Here is a 21,448-nt window from a genome sequence, read left to right as displayed (position 1 = left end):
TTTCACGCCACTGGCTGGTAAAAACTCATGTGTTAAAGGTAACGGAGTTTTGTTTGAGACATTTTAACCTAGGTACAATTATTGACTAAAGTATGACTTCATATATTGTTTTATTTTAAAGAAAATAAAATGACTCATACGCAGTAAAACAACGATAAAGCTGGATCATATGTATTAGAGTAAAAAATTCTAAAAAGAAATCCTTTTTTCACTAACAACATGTTTTAATGCTTGCTTAGCTGATATGACATTGCATAATCATGATATTCCTTTGAAATCCAGAAACACAGAGACTGTTTGACCTGGTGTTGCCTGCAAATTCCAAAATATACCATGGATTAAATATCAAGAAACACCTTTTGAAATGGACTTTTTCAGAAAAATAATGTACTTTTAAGCTAATTTCCAATATAATTAAACAGATAGCCCGTAATAGCTTAGTATTTCCGGTATAATATAATGAAGTCTTTTGCAAAGAACTATAGAGTTCAGATGACGGAAAACTAACCGTGTGCCGTTCGAAAAAGCGACAATAAATGTCGTTCCAAGTTTTGAAATCACTCTTCCTGGAAGAAACAATTGATCTTCTGCGTGTGCCAATACAAAATCCCCTAAAATGAGAATAAAGGTTTGACGACTAAAAAATAAATACACAATGCAGGAAAAAAAATATCTGTTTTGAATGGAAGTGGAATAATCCAACAACCAAATATTATAAATAACTAAAGTTTAAGGAAAAGGCGCTGATCTAGAATCCTACCCGAGCGATATTTGGGTTAGGGTTCTGGTTAGCGTTTGGGTTTGGTTATAGGTTAAGCTATATATTAAATTAATAATACTTGACCCACCCGCACGCAAACACTAACCGACACGCTAACCCAAATATTGTGCATTGCTTTAATTATTGTTTCAACCCTGTGCTTCTAGACCAGCGGCAAGGAAAATCTTGGGATAGATAGGCTAGTTATGGGTGAAGTAATATTAATACCTTTGTTAATTGTTCGTTTTTGTGTAAAAGGACCAAAAATACACGATATAATTTGCACAGAAGTACTTCCATCCGGCCATTGAAGCGAGAACAACTGTCCAGGACTTTTCCATTCACAGCATTTACCTGAAAAACTTAACTTAATGAAGCTGGACAAACATCTTTAGGAACTTATAACATGGACTAAATTGGGCGCTCTTTCACTTATGTACGTGAAAAGTTATGCAAAAAACAAAATAATACCGCATACCACAACGCATATTGTTTGGGTTAGGGTGCGGGTTAGCGTTTGGGTGAGGGTGGGTCAAGTAATATTATGTTTATTATTAATAATAACTTGACCCACCTTCAACCAAACGCTAACCCGCACCGTAACCCAAACAATATGTGTTGTGGTATGCGGTATTTGAAGAAAGTTTTTTTTTATTAATTTTCACGTACATAAGGAAAAGAGCGCCCTAAATTGTCCTTTAACAAAGTAGGGATGTCTGATACTTAACATTTTATCCGAATACAAATACCCAATATTGTGAACTAAAATTATTGCAATATGATTTGTTGATACCAAGTGACTTCATTGCTATGCTTGAACAAGTAAATTATATGATATTAAGTGTTTAATCAAAGGTATTTACAAACAGGTTAATAAGGCAAAACTGCCTTGGCGTGATTAAGTTTAGTTACCTTCAGTTGTTAACCTACTATTTTTTCATAAATTTATAATTTAAGCTAGAATTTCTGCATTGGATCGCAAATTACATCTAAAAAATATAGAAACATTGGGTATCAACACCGATCCAATATTATCGGCCATCCTTAAATAAAAGTATAAAAAAGTATTTTAAAAAAAAAAACATTTTTTGTTGTGCAATATTGTTATTTGACTCAACAAGAAATAATTAAAAAAAGCCAAGTCTATATTAACCTTAAACAAAAATTATTTGGATTTTCTGTGTTTGCTGTGGCCACAATTTCTGCTACACTATTTTCAATTTATGCTATAAAATGAACTTACAGACATAATAGAGTCCATCATTGTCAGACCGAGCAATAACAGTCTCCCCAACCCATCTTTCTAAACATTTGTTGATGTGATCCACACATAGCTCATATCTCTCTGGTTTTAGCCAATACATCTATGGATAGTTGAAGTTATTATTGTTAGTAGTGCAAGTTTTTCACAGTTACAACTAAGTTAATTTAATTGTTTTTTGTTGTACAGCAAAAGATCAATATTTATAAATGTTGACCATTGTTAAAAAGAGGAACTTCTTAAACTATGTTTGATTACACATTGATATTTGATTCCATATTTGATATATGCCAAAACATAGATGTAATAAAAAAAATATATATATAATATTCAACATTCGAAAAACACAGTAGCTAGTCTTAAAAAAACTTCGCTTTTTACTCTAATGGGGAAAATGTAAACTCTAATTAAAGTTTTATTTTATGTAAAATGTTGTTTTTAGGATAACCTGGTCTCTTGTAAGAGTGGCAGTTGTGTCATCGTAAATCCTGACATCATATGTCAAGCCTGGGTGCTCCTTAACAACTGTGGCTGGAACATAACTGTTTGGAAACGTGGGATGAAGGCCAATCACCTTTTCATTGACCTACAAAGTAAAAAATACCTAGGTGGGTAGTTAAAAACAATAGATTTAAATATGGAGCTTAAAATTACTGAAAGCCTTCATGCAACCTGTCTTTTTGTTAGGTTTTTACATATAAATATATATGTACATATAAAGCTAATCTGCATTAGAGAATTTTGGGAATGCTAATGTTTCAGATGTATTTATACTTACTTCAATTTTGATTTTTGAGTCTTCCTTTTCATAAATAATGTCGGCTATAAGAGTCGAAGTTGTAAAACCTGAGTAATCATGAAAGTCAAGCTTTCCATCTGTGGCTGTGCCTACCACTGTCCCTCTGTGGTGCAACATTATTACATATTGAAAATGAATGAAAAAACTCAAAAATTTGGCATTAATTATTGAAATAAGTATTTGTTAAAATGTATATCATACCTGTAGTACCAACCATCCTGAAGACTTCTAGCTACAACAGGTTTCGGTTTTTGTTTCTTTTTCTTGCTACAAAGGAAACAAAATAAGACGTTTTTGTTTGATAGAAATTTAGGCCCTTTAAAAGCAACTATATTTCCAGTAAAAAGCAGGTTGCATATGATGTGACAGCCAAAACACCATTTAGGAAAATTCTCTCATGTTAAACTCACATTGATTTATTTTTAAACTAGGCACATGTATAAAGCTATAGGATAGTAACATCAAGGTTTGTGACAACACCGATTATAATTTAAATACTAACATTGGTTGAGTGTTGGTTCCAAAGTCTCTTTTAGAAGAAACCTCCTAGAAAAACAGCATAAAAATGTATTTTATGGCATTTCAGCAAATACCTTGAAGGTAGCTTACCGGAACCGGTTTCTTTTGTGTTTCCATAAGATAAATTGCAGATTGTAGCTCGATTTCGTGACTTACCAGCAACTGCATGGAAAAAAATATTATACTGTTTAACACACCCACTTTGATCATAATAGTTAACCAAAGAAATACAAAATAAGAATTTAAATTCAATAAATCAAAACAGATGTGTATGTCATATGTTTAACATTTAAAATGAAAATAGACTCTTTTAAAGTAGCATATCAATAAACCAGCAGCACTTTATTATGGTATGGGATATTGATATCCTAAATTCGATAAAATATCAAATATATATATATATATATATTATTTCGCTTAGAATTTAAAATGACATCATTGGAGTGCACAGGTATTTATTAAATGCCAAATGTTGTAACATTACAAAGTAAAAGATTACATAACACTGTACCTGTTTTTGATCCATGCTTTCGAGTTGAATCTTATTCATTTTATCATTTATTTCTTCTAATGTTTCTTTTATGTCTTCAAAACCCTTTTTAACCTCATCTGGTGATTTTGGCCTCTTTTGTTTTGGCTTTATTGTTTGCTTAACTCTTTGTAGCACTATTGCATTTTCTGATTAATTCATTAATATAAGAAGTTTTAGAATTAGAGGAACTATACATGGATTGTAATGTAGCTTAAGATTGATTTGGTTCCGAGGTTTAAGAAATCTTAGTATTAATATACAACCATTTCTAATTAATTTATCATTGGCCGTAAAACATGGTTTTTACCTCTATTGTGTGGAATGCCAAGAATATTATCAGAGTCATATCCAGTATTAGGCCTTAAATGTAAAACAAATGACATGTTAGAAGAAATACAGACAGCAAGATGTACGGTTACAAATTGATATTTAGTCATGTAAGAAGAAACATTGATGTTTTTTTTTTGTTAACTGCCTAAACATTTAAAGTTGAGTATTCACTATTTATCTATTTAAGTAATTGCCTTTCTGTTGAATTTCTGGTAATGCGAACAATGTAAGGGCATCGATCAGGGTCAATTTTAAACAACATTTGTCGTTGCAAGAGCATTTGTGTGTCGTCAAAATTTTGAACCTCAAACTCTTTTCTGTTAACCTGTGAAAAAACATATTTAATACCAACAAACATAATTTGTGGAACATGTCAAAACAAACCATATATTTTAAGCTGCAATCCTGGTTAAAATAATTTATACATGCAATGATTTTGTAGGGCGCTACTGATTGGAGGATACATAAATATAGGGTAATAAAAATGGGATAAAAGTTACCAGGTTACACATATTTATCATTAAAGTGTCAGGAACATTATTTACAAATACTTGTTAATTGATTTTTTTAGTTAAAAGAAATCCTTAATAGAGAATAATATTAAAAAATATGGTCTTTTAATATTAAAAAATGGTCTTTTTAGGTCTTTTAACTTATAACTACCTTTATTGTCCAGAGACACACGCAGAAACAATATTTAAATATTTATATATATGTATCTACTTATACTATTTAAGCAGAGCATGACAAAATTTACAACTGATTTCTTTGGGGTAACGTTGATTATTCCTGGAACATAGCAATCCTCATTGTCATTTCTTTCAAATTTTGCCAAGACGTAATCACCAATCTGGCAAAACAAAAAAAAAGTTGTTGATCAGATGACATTGCTTCTCACTGCTTAATAAAGGACTTTTTGTTTAATATCCATACAGGTTTTTTTGGCAAATAATATTTATATGAAAAAAACATCATGTACTAACCTTTAGTCTCTGATTACTGCCATCATTGGTCACAGCAATGATGAATGTGTTTTTGATCACTGATTTTTTGCCAAATAAAAAGCAGACCAGCGAATTTTCGGCATCCACGCATCTTCGCACATAGCCTGAGTAGTACAGTCCATCTTTGCTGTTTCTACAATTCACATTAAATACTGACAATAAACAAATTTTATCACGCTATTTAAATGTGCATATATAGTATGAGGTAATTTCATTTGCATTCTTAACATACACAATTAGAACATATACATTTTTATTTAACAAATATTTTAATTAGTTTCATTAGGAAAAAAAAGGTTTATTATGGATACCTGAATATATAGTAGGCAAGTAATCAGGTACATTTTTACATCAAGTGAAGTGGTACTACTAACCTTGCAATCACTTTTTGTCCTTTGTAAAAACTGGCTTCATTGCAAACCAAAACGAGGTTACGGTGTTCACTCATAATATTAAATTATAATATCTAGGTTTTACTTTATAACATTATTTAAACATCCTTGCTAGTAATGTTTTGATATAAAATAGAACCTGTACTTATAAGTATGGCAATATTAAGATCCCTCAAGTAACACTAAAGTTCTGGTCTATTTCACTTTCCTACAGGTTCTTGTAACCTCTGGTACCATTAAAGGATTTTATAAGCTAGTAAATCCTTTTCCAAACATTCATGTATGTTAAAGCACAGTTAAGGAATTTAACGACAAGACTAAAACCTAGTTTGTTTGCCAGACAGATCAGCCTTGAATTGTATTAAAAGGAATCTTGTCCAGGCGTTTTATTCACGATTCACGCTACACAATGGTAACAAAAGACACATACCACAGCCTTCTATAACAATGGGAAGCCTTCAGCCAAAAACAACAACAAAGGTTCTACAGCGTTTTAAATGGAGGAATGAATACCTAGATTAAAGTAAAACCATAATGACTTTTACTATTCTGTCACACAAAATGTATGTTTTTACAGCATTTTAAATGGAAGATGTAAAGCCTAACATAAGACCAAATCTAGAAGCAATTTTACTGTTCAAACAGGAAATATAAATATTTCTACAGCTGTATAAATCAAAGATGTAACACTTAGATTAAGGTAAAACCCAGAGTGCTTTTACTGTCCAGCCACAGAAAATCTACATTTCTACACCATTTTAAATGGAAGATTTAATACCCAAAGCAAAACCAAAAGAACTTTTACTGTTCAAACAGCAAATATGCATCTCTACAGAATTTCAAATAAAAGATGTAACACTTAACATTAAAAATTCAAAGCACAAAATATATTTCTCTAAGAAATATACATTAGAATGCATATCACTATAAGTGCATAACACAAAACACCACAAACCAATACCTGAAACAAAAATAAAATACAAACACAGATATGTCAATACATAAAAACGAAGAATACAAACAAAGTGGTTTAATTACCCAAAACAACATTACACACCAATGAAATTAAATAGTGAACAACAAAACGAAAACCTTGGGGGTTTGAAAAACATGGTTTATTTAGCATGACAACTAAGCCTTTGACTTCTCCAACTCTTTTACCAAATTGAGCAGAATTTGTGATTGCAGTTTGAGAGCCTGCAAAAAAATTAATACAGGTTAAAAATAGAGTGAGTAAGATAATGATTTTTAGTTTTTGTTAGTCTAAATACCAAGCATATTGGATTTTATTTAAACCCATTTTTTAAAGTAACAAACCATCACCTTCATTCAATTAGTCATAAAACAATTCAAAAATAACATCAAAAGATAAAGTGTCTATTAAAACTTTAAACAATGGAATAAATGATACCAAATTTTTGTTATCAAACAGTCAAATAGTGTATTTAATAACAATGTCATAATTCCACATAGCAGTGGATGAGTTTTTGGTGTAACGAGTTACAGTTTCAGAATCACTTATTAAACACAAAATATTACAATTTTGAATCCAGCCTTAACAATGGATTGAATACCTATATAACACACATTTTATTAAATCATAGAATTTTGGCTATTTCCACAGAGCAAATATGTTTAATTTAAACTAAAACCAGATCTTAAAACTGTTTATTTATTAAAACAGATAAAACATAAAATCACTTCTTAAAATCTTTCAGAAATATATATTACGCCTATAAGGCATCGTCAGTTTCATAAAGTATTTTACTTTTTAATTACTAATATTGAAATTTTTACATGTTTGTTTTTGTACAGAAACTGACAATGCCTAATAGGCGTAATATATATTTCTGAAAGATTTTAAGAAATGATTTTATGTTTTATCTATTTTAACAAATAAACAGTTTTAAGATCTTTGGATACAAAGACAAGAATCTTTCTTTTACATTTAATTTTCTGCGGGATCCATACTTTTCTAAAGTGTTTCATCAAACTAAAACCAGTGTTTATTTCAAAAACAAAGAATATTTTTTACTGTGTGTGTTTTCTTGTAATTCAATCTCTGAAATTTGTCCAGTCCAAAAACTTTGATAAAAGCAGGTCACAGATGTGTAGAAGTTGTTGTCTCAACTTACCTTTCGCTGTAGTTCCATTTCATGTGAGCTTTCGGACATTTTAAATTGCAAAAGTTTGAGTTTGTCTTTTATTTCGCACATGTCAGTGGATGTTACGCCCTTTCTTTGCAGTGAATTGTCTGCTTTATTTTCTTTTCTACGTTTGTCAACCACAAGCTTCTGGGACTTTTCTTTTTTCTTTTCCTGTTTCTTCGGTATTTTTGCCACAATCATATCAAGGACCCTTTGTTCTTCCAGACTTGTGCTTGATGAATCTAAATATTCGTTTTAAAGGCGTGTATTAATATTATGCCCTGTTCAAAACACATACAGCCTACTTAAGAGTTCAACAACTTTTTAAGATGATGCATTGCTATTACTTTAAACCTTTTTGTTTTAACATAATTTACCTGTCAATGATTCCTGAGTTGTTTCTTCCTCAGAAAATGAAATTGATCTAACGAAAAATATTTTGTTATTTTTGAAAACCAGAAACAAGCATACTCGTACAAACTTACTCTTTAACTTTGATGTAGTCAATACTGTCCTTGTATGTCCAGTCGTCTATTTCAACCAGGGATTCTCTTGCTATATACATCTTTGACTTGTTGAACAACAAAACACAGTATTTGCTTTGCCGAACCTTAATAAAGAAATTAGTTTAGATTTTAGTAAATTAATAAGTATAGTTTTTACCATATTAGACAATACATAAAAATTGAATGTGTAAGCCATTACAAATGTAGCAAGACATCACATCTGTCGTTTTGATTTTGTAGTACTGCTTAATTATTGGCTATCTAAGTTTCCTATTTTTTAGCAAAAGTGAGATAAATTTATGCTATTTTATTTATAAATAATATACCTTGTTTCGTGGAGTTCCTATTACCATTCCAGGGTAGTAGCATTCATCTTCATTGCAATAAGCAAGTGCATAATCACCAATCTGTTATAAATATGATTTCTACTATTATCAGATTTTAAATTAGTTGGTTGTTTCAAATTATGTTGCGAAACTTGTAATATACTATCAGTGTCAATTAGGTTCTCAAAGTATATTAACACTGGTCATTATATATAAAGTTACACATCTAAAGTTCTTTACTATTTTTTTATGATTTAAAGTCGTTTTGTTAGTTTCATAAAAATAACTTTAAGACATGTAACACATTTTGTTGTGGTAAAAAATATCTGCCTTACTTTAAAAATAAAATTCTGATCTGCTGTGTCTCTAAATGTTCAATCTTAGTATCCATATCATACCTGCAATATTGCGGATGGCCTTTCTTTGAGAAAGCAATATTGTCTTTCAACATCTTCTTCCCCTCCGTGCTTGAAGGAAACAAGATACTTTCCTGGGGAAGTGCGTCCTTTGATAACTCCATCATAAAAATACCCTGAGTTGCTGTCTCTGTATGCATGCCATAAATTATGTACTTCTTTAAAGCATGTTATAACTAAAGTTTTTAAAAATCTACACCATTCTTATATATTATAAGAATTTTTTGATAGATTTTTGGCTTCAGAGAATTTATAAGTAATGGGCCATTCTATTCAAAACAAAATTTGGTTCAGTTAAGTGTGTAATAAGAGGGTGTAATGCTTAAAAAAATACATTTTTATGCCTTACCTGGCAATAACTGGCAGCACATAAGGCTTTTGTTGTTCAGTTCCAATAACATTATTTAAATTTATGCGGGTCTGTAAAACAAAGTTTGAAATTAATTTCACGGTATTTTTATTGGTGTCGGAATTTATTCATGATGAACTTACTTCATTAAATGACGCTTGCATTTGAAGACATTCCCGCAGGTATCTCTGGCCTTTAAAAACATTTAATCTTCATAAAATGAAAAACGATTATTAAAAATTAAAATAAGTATAATTGATCTAAGATCATGTTGTCAACATTGAAGTTAAATAATTCCTGAAATAGTGACCTTTAATTTACATGTATTAAATTATTTCTTTAAATTAACCTTTTGTATGATGGACTGCACAATTTTTTTGGGCTTACCAAGAAAAATTTCATCCAACATTAGCTGTAATTGCATTTGAGGCACTGGCCAACCAAGCTTGTCCAAAACCTGGTTCAATGCATCTTGATTCTTGATGTAAGACACTGGGCTGCTTTCAAATCTTGAAAACATTGTAATGTGTGTTAAAACATCAATAAAATATTTATTTTTTATTTTATTTATATATCATATAAAATTTAAAATAAATACCGTTTTAAATTGACGAACAAACACGTTCATAAATTAATTGTTTATATTTTATTTGTTTGTACATATACTACTCATTTGGTGGTTATTCATATTAATAAAAAGGAAAAAAATACGGATAATATTTTAGGGATGATATTGAGGCTGACTGAAAATAAATGATTTATTATTTTGCATTGAAATTGGTTAAATTATGCTATTAAGCAAGTCTTACTTTTTAAAACCTAAACGTTAAATCTAGGTCGAAGAAAATAAAATTTTAGTTTTCATCTTTGCCATGTAACCAACTTTTTAAAAATATTAATCTTACTTATCCCTTTCCTCCTGTGTTAGGTTTCTCCAAACAATCATGTCCAGTCTCTTCTTGTATTTATCAATAGAATCTTTCAACCTCTCTTCATATTCATGTAGGTTAACTCTTGCAAGGCTAAGCAGCTGGTTGGGGGACTTTTGGGCAGATGGTGAGTTGATTAAAACCTGTTCGCAATAAGATTTAACCTTTAGATTGACCAAATTTTGACACAAATAGTAATCCCCTATAATAGGCTTTCAACAATCGTATTTTGCTGTATTAAAGTGTATAACAAAACACAAAGCATTTAAATGTTTATTAATTTATAAGGAGTTTGTTTAAAACTTATTTTACATAGCAATTCACAGATTTGTCACCTTTTTGCTGTTGAGAATAAAGTTTGAAATGATAAACAGTTAAAAATGTTGTCCCTAATAGAGTCTGCTCATTTAAAGATCCTTGATGAACTGTCTTGAAATAACACCGTTCATGAAAGACATGCATGAGTACAGCTTAATGCAATTGAATAGACTACCATAATTACCTTTTTCGGTATGTTATTGTCAATTTAGTGTCAAATTATATTTTAGCAATGTACTAATATGTGCTATTTTAACCCAAATCTTTTTTTTTAAGTTTTGATGCATTTATTGTTAGATTCATTTTATAACATATTGTGACTGGTGTATTTGTATTCAAAATAGATTACCTGTACAATTGTATCTTTTGTTAGCATTGGAACAAAGTGCGGTTGAATTTCGACAATGCTTGGATTTAGAACTTGGAGGACTGTCAATTTTCTGGCATATAACCCATTTTTCTTCAGCCATACAGATGAAGGAATATCAAGAGAACTGAACAGGAATTTTGGTCAACTAGTATTTAGTCAAAACTTAGTTTGTACACTTTAAGTAATATATATTGAACACAAGAGAATTTAAAAAGGTTCGTAAAATACAGTTTCAAGTATTGCATAAAGATGTGCATTTTTAGCAAAAAACAGGTTAATTAAAGTTAAAGGTTTATTTGAAAAGGTATTAAAAATTGTATAATTGTAAAATGTTTATTAAAAAAGGACCCATATTTGTTAAAAAAATAGAGCATACTTACTTTTGACAATTCTTTTTAGCCTTTTTATGCTTCTGTTTCATTTCTCAAAACAATAGGTTAATCCTTATAACAATTAAAACTAAAATTTACCAATTTCTGCAGCAAAAAATTAGTTATGCACATCAAAAACATCAATTTAAAGGTATTTTCACTATAAAATACATATCCGATTGCTGCTACTCTTGCCAGATGCTGTGCAGAATTTGCCACACTCTATTATGTCATACATAATGTCGTTGTTGAAAAGCCACTCCCCCTTACAATGAAACCAAACAAACTACTGGAAATACAATAGCTGGGTATTCTGTCCAAACATTTCACAACAGATCACATTACATTTGCTTTAATGGCCCACACAGATGGAGGCTTTTTATGAAAACTTGAATGCTGGCTGTACAGTAAATAAGATTTGGACTGTTTCAAGGTTATTTATTAGTTAAACAGTCTTTTTTTAAGTATTTTATTTTAAAATCGCTAATTCATTTAACTTGCTGTTCAGTTAGTTTTTAAGGAAAATGTATACACAAAGCATTAATTAATTGGACTTTGATTAATTAGGAGAACTGTGTGATAAATACTATTTTACTGATAACCATTTAAATTATCATTATTAACCTCTTAGGTAGGCAGTATGATTAAAAACTTTGTCAAATTACAAGCCGTTTTTTTTATTTTATTCTACAATGTTATACTAAAAATGAAAGTGCAATACAAATCACCGATGGTCGACAGGCATGAACAATTTAGGCACACCAGAATAGAGGTGAGGATGTTAATTGTGTGTAAATAAGTGCAATTTGCGCGCTAAGTACTTTTGGAATCATGCAACTAAACAGATTACCAATGAAGGCAGAATATAAAATGGAATGTCAATGTTTCTATGCACTGGTAAAGTCTTCTACACATACAATATACAAGATAAGATATGCTTTAAAAAGTTGCTGGTGGCGATAAAGCAAATAATTTCAGTTAAGCCACAGTGGTGAAAATATGAAAATAAACAAGCTCAAAATGTAGCATCAACAGCTTAAGCAAGCAGCTACATTTAACCTAAAAAACATTAACCCTTAAAATCACAGGTAGAAATAAAACAACAAACAAAGCGAAAACACGATTTTCACTTTTCTGGAAATTACAGAATTTTTAAATTTTCAGAAAATATTATTAGCGTACGATAATATTCTTTTATAAATTACATTTCATAGATTAAAAATCACAAATTAACATTTACTGTCAATGGAAATAAATGTCCTAATCTTTACAAACAATAGCATAGAATACATTTGAGGAGGCTAATTAGTTTTAGTAGAAAGCATTTTTATACAGCATCATATAAGTAAATGCAATTGTATATCATTGTGTTTAGTATCAATTTCACTTTCTTAACCAAAGCCCCTCATTGAAATTAATTTCATGAAACTTTACTGAGAAGTAATTTTTAACGTTTAGAAATAGCGAAAAAGTTACATTAATCTGTCAAAACAAAATGTGTAAAAAATGCATAAGCACAAAAACTGTACATGAACATAAAAAATGTTTCTCTGCGTAAAACAATTTTCGACAATATGCAATCCAATAAATAACCGCTGTTTAGAAGTTTACGGTTTGCTTGCTTCTGTAAAATGCAACTGCCAGATCGTGGTATTCTTTGGAGATCCAAAAAGCCTGCGCTGCGTTGATTGAGCTTGTCCTGTGTTTATTTAAAAAACAACATTATTATTAGCAAACAATTGCCAGTTTAGAACAGTAATAACAGATCTGTGCAATTTGTTTGTATTGTCTAATTGTAAAATCATAATTTTAAGATATTTTTCTGTTTACTTAAATAAAGAATACACTAAATTAAATAATTGTTAGAACAACACATAGTCAGAAGGTGATTTAGAATAAGACTGAAGAAACAGTATATAAGTTTTTTTTAGCCCACTATGTTGGTATGTTCACTCTATAAATACTAGTTTAGAGATTGGCGAATATATTAATTTTATAAGTTTTAACGTATATTATTTTTAATGCCTTCTCTTCAAATAGCCTTGGCAATTTTACTTTTAACTGCAGCCGAGAAAACTAACAAGATAACTTGACAGAAGATTTTTTATACTTGGCTTTCATGCAGAACATTACAGTCTTTGATTTGGTTTGTTAATTAAGGAGTATGACCCAATCGCGTTTCCGCCTTCCTTAAATGAATTTTAATTTACTTGCCGTACATATTAATAATAACGCTTTTTGCGTAACTATAGTATTCTGCTTTTGTTGAATAAAGTTGTTTTGGAACTTTTTTACAACCTTTGTGGTTTTGCTTGAATCTTACGATATGGAGAAGAGATCAACAATTAGCAATGTTGGAGCAAGCTTAGATCCCAAAATTAACAAAAATAATAATAATACTATTATTATTTCATCAATCTTAATAATAGTTAGGGAAATGAAACAAATAAGAATGTCATAAATGCTTTTATACCTGGCTCTGTTGCAGAACACCACAGTCATGCTGGTTCCACTGCTAGCTGCCACTCTTCCTGGCAAGTAAGTCAGATTCTCGCGGTCAGCCATCGCAATCACATAATCACCTTGGATGGAAATAAATTTACTTTACCAATCCATATTGAGTAAATAGCTTAATCTTAATTCCTTAACCCGCGCATGTTTTTTTTTACTTTTTTTAAAACACACAAATTACCAATTTAACATAGAACAAGCTGGTTTAGGCAAATCATTTTTTGAAACTATAAGCACATGGGAATAACAAACATCTGAAATTTATATAACCGCTCAATATGTGTTATGGTTAAACCAAAATGCGATCAAAAAAGCCTTATAAAGCACACTTTTAATATTTAAATAAAAATTAAGTTTTCGTTGCCGCAGATTTTATTTTGCTACATATTTTATACATATACGTTTTAAGTTATAAGACTTTAAATGATTGGTATAAACCATTGTAAAAGTAATTGGGTGGAACGCGACAAAAAATATGTGAGAGCCACTGGAATAAATCTTCTAGGAAAATATTTACAGAAACGGTAAGAGCTTTTGAACTTATCGCGCGTTTTCCAGTGTTGTAAAAAAGTATTTTTAGGTTTAGTCAATAGCAAAACAACTAAAGTACAAGTCAAGTGATGCTTAACGTATAGCAAGTCAAGTCGTATCCAAGTCACGTAATTGACAAGAACTTTAAAGATTTAACTTACAAAATCGATGGATACGTTCCACCCTTAGCTATATTTCACATAGTAAACCACAAAACGAAACAAAGGGCAAGTTTTTACATTAAGAAATTTGACATAAACAAAATATTTTACTGAAATGTATTCAATTAAGGCACCTGGATTTAAATCAAAATCAATTGCGTAAATGACTTATGTCAATGTTGCACTGAATATGTGAATAATAGAAATCACCTTGACCCTTGCAAGATAAATGTCGACCTTAATTCCTGATCAGTAACAGCAAAATAATCTAGCAAAGCTAGCAATTCAGGTCAGACACATTAACCAGATCTTAAAAGATATATATATATATCGCCACCTAAGGCATCGTCAAGACTTGTACAGTCATTATACCCTTAAAAGACTTAAGTCAAGGAAAGCCAATTGTAAACAGTGACTTAATTCAAGCCATTCATGAAAACACCTGGCTTTACCAATGTTCATCTTGCGCTGCTTGGAGAAGGCCCCGAACATACAGGATAAGTTTTGTACTCCACTGCTTCCGTCCGCCCACTGGATTGCAAACTGGTGTCCGTTTCCCACCCTTCGTGTGCATGACGCTGTAAATTAAAAACATGTTTTAGAAATTTAGGAAAAACAAACTACGTCCACATTATGCAAAGGGGTGCAGTTCTGAATAAGCGTGTGTGGTAAAGCATGTTTTCCAAAATTGTTTTACACGTTTTACGTAAAACTGTATGACAGCGTTTCTTAACCTTTTTTCGCGGCGACCAAATTACTAGGCTTATTTAAGAGCGAAGCTTTGGCGACCCAATGGTCTTCGCTGAAGTTTTTATAAGCAAATAAGACATAAGACAATGGCAAACTGAATGTGCAAATAAGAATCTATGCTGTTGCTACCACTACCAGGCATAGTATATGTAAAACAGGTTCCTCTGGCAATATATATTATTTTCTACCAACGTTTCGGCTTACTATCCGGCAAGCCTTCGTCAGGGACTGACACACATAGCCAACAGGACGCAAAGTAAAATATTTTTGAACGTTGTTTTATCGCTGTGAATTTTGAACGCGTCTCGCACATTTTTATCTCCTTTTTTCTTATTGTGATTTTACTTTGCGTCTTGTTGGCTTTGTGTGTCAGTCCCTGACGAAGGCTTGCCGGATAGTAAGCCGAAACGTTGGTAGAAAATAATATATATTGCCAGAGGAACCTGTTTTAAATAAAATATAACAAGATATCTCTTTGCCCTTAACGTAAATGACGACAATGACTGCAAAAAATCTTGCTCAGAACTAGAAAAATTTTGTTCAGAATCAGTCTTAATAATTCTAATCATATAAACAACAAATGGCAATCTAATTTTGGGTCGCGACCCATGGTTTGAGAAACACTGCTGTACAATTCAAATCGTATTTAAAAAAGTCAATAAAAAAACTTTTGAACTTCAATCAGGGTAGTCGTGGTGTTCTCAACGCATTTTGTTATGCTGAAAGCGAACATACCCATGTGTAATCCATCTTTTAGCTAAAATCGATTTTTTATCCTAAACTCTGCTTTGCAAGTCGCAATTGATATTGTAGACGGCCAGCATCTACTATTAATTTTATTTATTTACGATTCCGGCAGCAATTTTAATCAAATAAATTAAAATTCATTGTAAAACTTCCAACTAACCTAGGTGGTATCTCCCGTCCTGGTCGCTTCGTGTCACCACCGCCTCCCCCACCCAACGCTTCTCCTTCTTTGTGATGTCACTGACGTCGCTCGCCATCTTGCTCGCGTGGATTTTGTAGATCTGAGACGAAAATATTTTTTTTTCTGAAAAAATGAAATTTTGGTCCTTTTTGTCTCTCAACCACTTGTATGAAATTAAGTTTTTTACCAGTACAATAAATATTTGAACAACCTCAATAAAACAAATGACTTGTCGTTTCGGTAAAATTACTTCACTTGGACTTGAGTTATTGAGTCAAAACGAGCTATTTATCTCAATGTTTGCACGTAAAACGATTTGATCACTACATGTTGTATTTTGATTATTTTTTAGGTAAGTTATTGCTAATAATCCGATGAGCTTCAATAGCTACGTTTTGTTATCCAATTTAACCACAGACACTAATAACGTGTCAGAACAGTGAATCCTCTATATCAGGGGTGGGCTAACTTTTCTAGTCGCGGGCTAAAACCAAGTTAAGAAAGGTCTCGGCCTTCCTTTTAATTGTAACTGACAATTATGTTGTTAAACATTTTTACTTGAAAAAAGAAAAATAAATTAACGCCTTAAAACGTAAAACACGCTAGAAGTTTCAACGCGATATTTGCGCAAAGTTGAAATATTTTAGCATTTACGAAGTCGGTTTGTAAACGATGTGACGGGCCGGATGGTTTACACTGGCGGGTCGGATCCCCTAGACCGTAGGTTGCATACCCCTGCTATATATCGTACCTTAATTGTACGTAGGTTACTATATACGTAGGCTCGCAAATTGTGATTTAGCCTGATATGCATCAGCGTGTTATTAAAATTGCCACGCCTTACTAAATGATACCATACTTCATTTATTTGATAAAATCGAATATTATGGCTTTGATATTTTTATACTTCATTTAGGTTCTAAATTTTTAAAGTAAATCAGTTCCATTTTTACCGAACTCTACTAAATCAGCTTTAACCTTAGGAACACTATATACGGATCTGTTCATAAGTTCAATGGTGAAAATAACGGTCCAAATAGACGTAAAAATCGACATGCTTTATTGTTTAAACGTTTCGGCAAATATCACTGATGACGGCATGAGCATTTGCCGCAACGTTTGAAAAATAAAGCATGTCGCTTTTTACGTCTATTTGGGCCGTTATTTTCACCATTAAACTGTAACCTGATATTTAAAAAAAACAGAATACCTCCGACATTAGTCCACTAATTGGCTGATTCTTTTCCTACACGTCTCCGGTTACATTGTAGGTGTTTCTTATTCAGGGAGTACGGCACTTTCAAGGCAGGGAAACCCGAATAACACGTATGGACGCATATCAGACTAAATTACAATTTGCGGACCTTTTCTACAGTAAACACCCACGGAATAGATTCCACAAATTGTAACCGGGGAGCGGCTCCGTAACAATATTATGGGAAAATCACCGTCACCGTTTCATTCATTATTCGTACTTGATCGTGAAATTTGCAGAAATGTTTGGAGACAGGAAAAAACATGTCTAGAGTCCAATTAACGGCGAACACCACAGCGCACAAGAATATTACATTAATATACGATTATACATGTCTCGAAATGCGAAAACCTAATTCCTAGCCCTACATTTAAAAACCAAGGCGCTAAATTAATAATGAATGTTAGAATTTACAGTCGGCGTAATTAGCAACCGGTGATAATTTTGTAGTGCTAATTAAGCACGTAACAGTACTGCTTCAAGCAATTGGCAAAGTACTTTGCTGAATGCCGGGCTTTCTCCTTACATACCTCGTCCCTGGCCACGTTCGACACGGAGTTGTCGTAAAACTTAACGTTGAACCAGGAATCGGGTAAAACCCCGGCGATGGCCCCAGGGGCGTAACTGTTGGGGTACTCGGGGTGAAGAGCGACCACGGAGTCATTTTTCTGCAAACAAAACAGTATAAGTTATAAGTTAGTGAAAGGCTTCAGACCAGTGATTCGTAAAACTTTTTTCAGTTTTGTTCACCCCTAACTCAGAACGCTGCATTCCATTAAACCAAATACCAAGATTATATGACCGTTATATCCAGTGTTAGACTAACTCGAGTCAATGACTTGACTTAAGGGCACTTAAGTCACGATTTTTAAATGACTTGGCTTGACTTCAGTGTTTGGACCATGACTTAAAGTGCTAAAATAATGTGTTTTCATTAAGCCTTTTTCAATATGAAATTGAGTCATTTATCGAAAAAAGTTGAAACCTTAAGATAAACATGCTTCATTTATTTTGTTGTTTGCACACAAGCTAGAGAAAATATTTAATTACTTGAGTCTTGTTAATTGTTATAATAGCGTGTATTTATTATTAAAGGTTTTAACCTATGATTCATTTGTAATGGTCCGTAGAATAAGTAGGCTTAGTCATTTTTGCTAAATCAACCACGTATAGTTTTTCTACCTGTAGTATATTGCTGGCATCGTCGGTATCGGTAATTATGTCTTCCCTAAATGTATTCTGTATTCCGTTTGTGTTGTCAGAAATGTCGTAGCTTCCCTCATCTGAATTGACTTTTACCACAGTCCCTCTGCAGAAAACAAGCGAATATGAACCAATCTCAAAGCCAAGTAAGCTTATTTCCGGCAAAAAACGAATTTTTTACTGATTTTTATGATGCAGCTACTGATTTGGATTAGGTATTACGTGAGTCCGACGCTAATAATATGGAAATTTTTTTGTAGTCTTAAAATTAACTGCTTTTACAATTTTTTGTAAATGGCCGTATATGTATAATTCTAAATAGGGTAATCAAGTGGTAATCAGGTAAAGACAAATAAATTGTATTGATTCCTGACAAGCTTTCGCACAGAAAACTACTTTAACCTGATGAAGCACGGTTGTGCGAAAGCTTGTCGAGAATTAATACAAATTGTTTTTATATAGTGTCACCTGGTTACCCTTCTGTTAAACAATAGTTTTAAAAAAATGTTTTAAACTTCAAAACCTACCGGTAATACCATCCATCGTCGAGGCATCTGTGCAAGACTTCTTCACCAACTAAAACTTGCGGACTCAGCTCCCTTACAGCCGCCTGACCCTTGTTGATGAACTTTGGAGGCGAACGTGCTGCGATCAATGAAATACAGTCAGTAATTATAAATACCATTCACTGGGGGATTTAAAAAAGTGCAATGATGGCAATTTTTAAGGATGTCTATAGATAAAAATATCCTTTTTTTAGCGATATTATGAATTAATAGTCATAAAAAGAAATAAGATTGATAATATCAAACGGCAAAAAATAACTAGGTCGTTACTCGTGGCTTTATATTTATGTCATCGGACAATACAACCACAATATTAATATAGGCCTATTGATTTTTTGAGAATTTCTATTGTTTTTTGCAAACTTCGCTTGATGCAGCTCAAGCCTAATTTAAAGACGTACACATGCGACGTCGTAATTTCGCGCCAAGTTTAGTAGTTTTGCAACAAGTGAGTGCAACCAAGATTCAGAAATCCATGCAATTGTTAGTAGAGATAAAATAAATCACTACAGAAGTTAATAAAGTTGATACCGGCAAAGACTGGGTTTGTCAAAACATTTATGCCATGCTTCCAGTCTTAAGTGTTTTTAATTTCTTTTTTTTTCACAGACAGCTGAAAGAAATGTTAGAACAAGAACACGAGAAACGGTAACAGACAACGTAACTTTAAGATATTTGTGTATCTAAAACAGTGGTCGGCAAACTGTGGACCACAGAGCCATTTTTATTGGGCCGCGAGTCACTTTTTAATAGTTTAGTCTTATCATGTAGTTGTTGGCCGCGTGATAGCCATACATTCATCGCACATTGTTTTAAACGTAAACGTGACTTAGAATTTTTATATGTCTCAGCGTGGTTCAGAAAAAAAAAATGTTGCCGGCCACTGAACTAAAACATCTATTCAAAATATTATTTAAAATGTGACAATCTAACCGGGATGCAGTGTTTGTTAAAGTTTCAGAAGTGCGTATACCAAATACCTTTAACCGGAATTTTAAATTAAGTATTATGCAATAAACAAGCACCTGGACTTTTCGCCAATATGTGGTGGTTTGATGCCAGAAGACAAAAAATATATTGTTATTACTCCCAGCAGTCTAATTACTACATTTTGTGAAAATTCGGACTAAAAACGACAGAAGATATAACTCAGCTAACATTTGCTATTTGTAACAGACTAATCACTACAGGATGTGCATTTTTTCTTCTAAAATTCAAGCAATCGACGTACATATGTGCAAACCCTCGTCTCCTCTCGTTACCATTACAGATTGGCCGTCGTCGTCGATTTGAACCGACACCTGTTCAGCTTCTGGCCAACACAACGTCAGTTAACGCAAGTCTTAAGCAACTGCGATATGAAAACCCACCACACAAAGTCCATATGAATGCACACAACTCAATGCTAATGACCAAGGTATTCACAAACACAAAAAGCCCACACAAAATGCTAAAAAGATCAACGCGTAGTGAGTCGCTTGGCAATCAATAGTTTCTTGGGTTAGGGAGCCTGCTTTTGTAGAGGTTTTTTTTGACTGGTACCACGTTCAGACAACTTATTTTGCTGTTGAAAAAATTCAGATATACCAATGGTTTTGAAGCTACAGATTTTAATAGTTGTATTATAACTAAGCAATTCGTGTTATAAATAGGCACACACATATCGCGTTTAATGTATAACATAAAATTCTTAAGTGTTAAGAGTATTAAGGAAATTGCTTATTGCGTTGAATTGGAGCCATGGTGACTGTCTAGTTATATTTGTATTAAAGTGCGCCGCAAGTTAAAAAGCAAGTTAAATTTCAATGGTTTTCAAGTTGGCGTTAACACCCAAATCAAACAACACTAAACGGTCTGATATTTTTCTAAAACAGCCTAACCATTGCAATCAAGTTGGTATCAAACCTAATTCTCTGTCAAAATATGGGTTAGTTTATTATACACACAAAAACTTGATCGGTTTCTTAACAGCAACTAACAATTTGTGCTAAAAATTACATAAGATGGGTAGCCTATGTTCAAACAGAACTTCTTACCTTTTGGAACGGGATACTGGTCAGGTGCTGAAAAAAACACACAATTAGTTTCACATTAATATTCAATCACAATTAAACCGTTTATATTCAAAAGCAAATGTCGCGAGTATTTTTAATATGGACTTTATTATTTTTTCTACACTTAGGCTACTACGTTTTACATCACACAGCATACAAT

General features: G+C 32.1%; 3 protein-coding genes across 3 annotated transcripts in view; all 3 read right to left on the bottom strand.

Moving 5' to 3' along the window:
- Nucleotides 1-224: 224 nt before the first annotated feature.
- LOC146162669 (uncharacterized) lies at nt 225-5,788 on the bottom strand. Its single transcript, XM_083385269.1, has 15 exons — nt 5,580-5,788; nt 5,185-5,338; nt 4,959-5,051; nt 4,396-4,526; nt 4,179-4,231; nt 3,851-4,017; nt 3,430-3,501; nt 3,323-3,366; nt 3,022-3,087; nt 2,800-2,923; nt 2,470-2,607; nt 2,004-2,124; nt 989-1,114; nt 509-611; nt 225-312 (listed from the first exon to the last, which is right to left on the bottom strand). Exons 1-15 carry the CDS (start codon nt 5,651-5,653, stop codon nt 225-227), a joined length of 1,554 nt encoding a protein of 517 aa, XP_083241395.1. The 5' UTR covers nt 5,654-5,788.
- A 192-nt stretch (nt 5,789-5,980) lies between these two features.
- LOC146162668 (von Willebrand factor A domain-containing protein 3B-like) lies at nt 5,981-11,436 on the bottom strand. The gene is made up of 12 exons (XM_083384289.1): nt 11,339-11,436; nt 10,938-11,082; nt 10,247-10,413; nt 9,729-9,850; nt 9,485-9,534; nt 9,342-9,412; nt 8,975-9,122; nt 8,577-8,657; nt 8,230-8,354; nt 8,122-8,168; nt 7,733-7,986; nt 5,981-6,794 (listed from the first exon to the last, which is right to left on the bottom strand). The coding sequence occupies exons 1-12, from the start codon at nt 11,377-11,379 to the stop codon at nt 6,729-6,731; spliced, it is 1,317 nt and encodes a 438-aa protein (XP_083240415.1). The 5' UTR covers nt 11,380-11,436; the 3' UTR covers nt 5,981-6,728.
- Nucleotides 11,437-12,047: 611 nt separating this feature from the next.
- LOC146162666 (von Willebrand factor A domain-containing protein 3B-like) overlaps nt 12,048-21,448 on the bottom strand; it is a 43,999-nt gene continuing 34,598 nt past the window's right edge. The window contains exons 35-43 of the mRNA XM_083385268.1: nt 21,271-21,297; nt 20,466-20,546; nt 19,196-19,313; nt 18,648-18,774; nt 17,996-18,133; nt 16,190-16,310; nt 14,985-15,110; nt 13,803-13,911; nt 12,048-13,028 (exon numbers count right to left, since the gene is read on the bottom strand). Of these exons, the coding sequence (XP_083241394.1) occupies nt 12,929-13,028; nt 13,803-13,911; nt 14,985-15,110; nt 16,190-16,310; nt 17,996-18,133; nt 18,648-18,774; nt 19,196-19,313; nt 20,466-20,546; nt 21,271-21,297 (947 nt within the window). The 3' untranslated portion in view covers nt 12,048-12,928. The remainder of the gene's footprint in view (nt 13,029-13,802; nt 13,912-14,984; nt 15,111-16,189; nt 16,311-17,995; nt 18,134-18,647; nt 18,775-19,195; nt 19,314-20,465; nt 20,547-21,270; nt 21,298-21,448) is intronic.

Source organism: Ascidiella aspersa, chromosome 3, assembly GCF_963924565.1.
Source record: "Ascidiella aspersa chromosome 3, kaAscAspe10.2, whole genome shotgun sequence".
Lineage (NCBI taxonomy): Eukaryota > Metazoa > Chordata > Ascidiacea > Phlebobranchia > Ascidiidae > Ascidiella > Ascidiella aspersa.
This window is presented reverse-complemented; position numbering and strand designations above follow the sequence as displayed.

What these genes read in the sequence shown, in the direction of transcription:
- LOC146162668 (XM_083384289.1), bottom strand. Translation starts at nt 11,379, where the DNA reads ATGAAACAGAAGCATAAAAAGGCTAAAAAGAATTGTCAAAA. An exon ending in GGCCATCCGCAATATTGCAG is followed by an intron (nt 8,658 to 8,974) that starts GTATGATATGGA and finishes TATTTATAACAG; the next exon opens with ATTGGTGATTATGCACTTGC. An exon ending in GACTACATCAAAGTTAAAGA is followed by an intron (nt 8,169 to 8,229) that starts GTAAGTTTGTAC and finishes ATTTTTCGTTAG; the next exon opens with ATCAATTTCATTTTCTGAGG.
- LOC146162669 (XM_083385269.1), bottom strand. Translation starts at nt 5,653, where the DNA reads ATGAGTGAACACCGTAACCTCGTTTTGGTTTGCAATGAAGCCAGTTTT. An exon ending in AAAGCATGGATCAAAAACAG is followed by an intron (nt 3,502 to 3,850) that starts GTACAGTGTTAT and finishes TTTTCCATGCAG; the next exon opens with TTGCTGGTAAGTCACGAAAT. An exon ending in ACTCAAAAATCAAAATTGAA is followed by an intron (nt 2,608 to 2,799) that starts GTAAGTATAAAT and finishes TTTACTTTGTAG; the next exon opens with GTCAATGAAAAGGTGATTGG.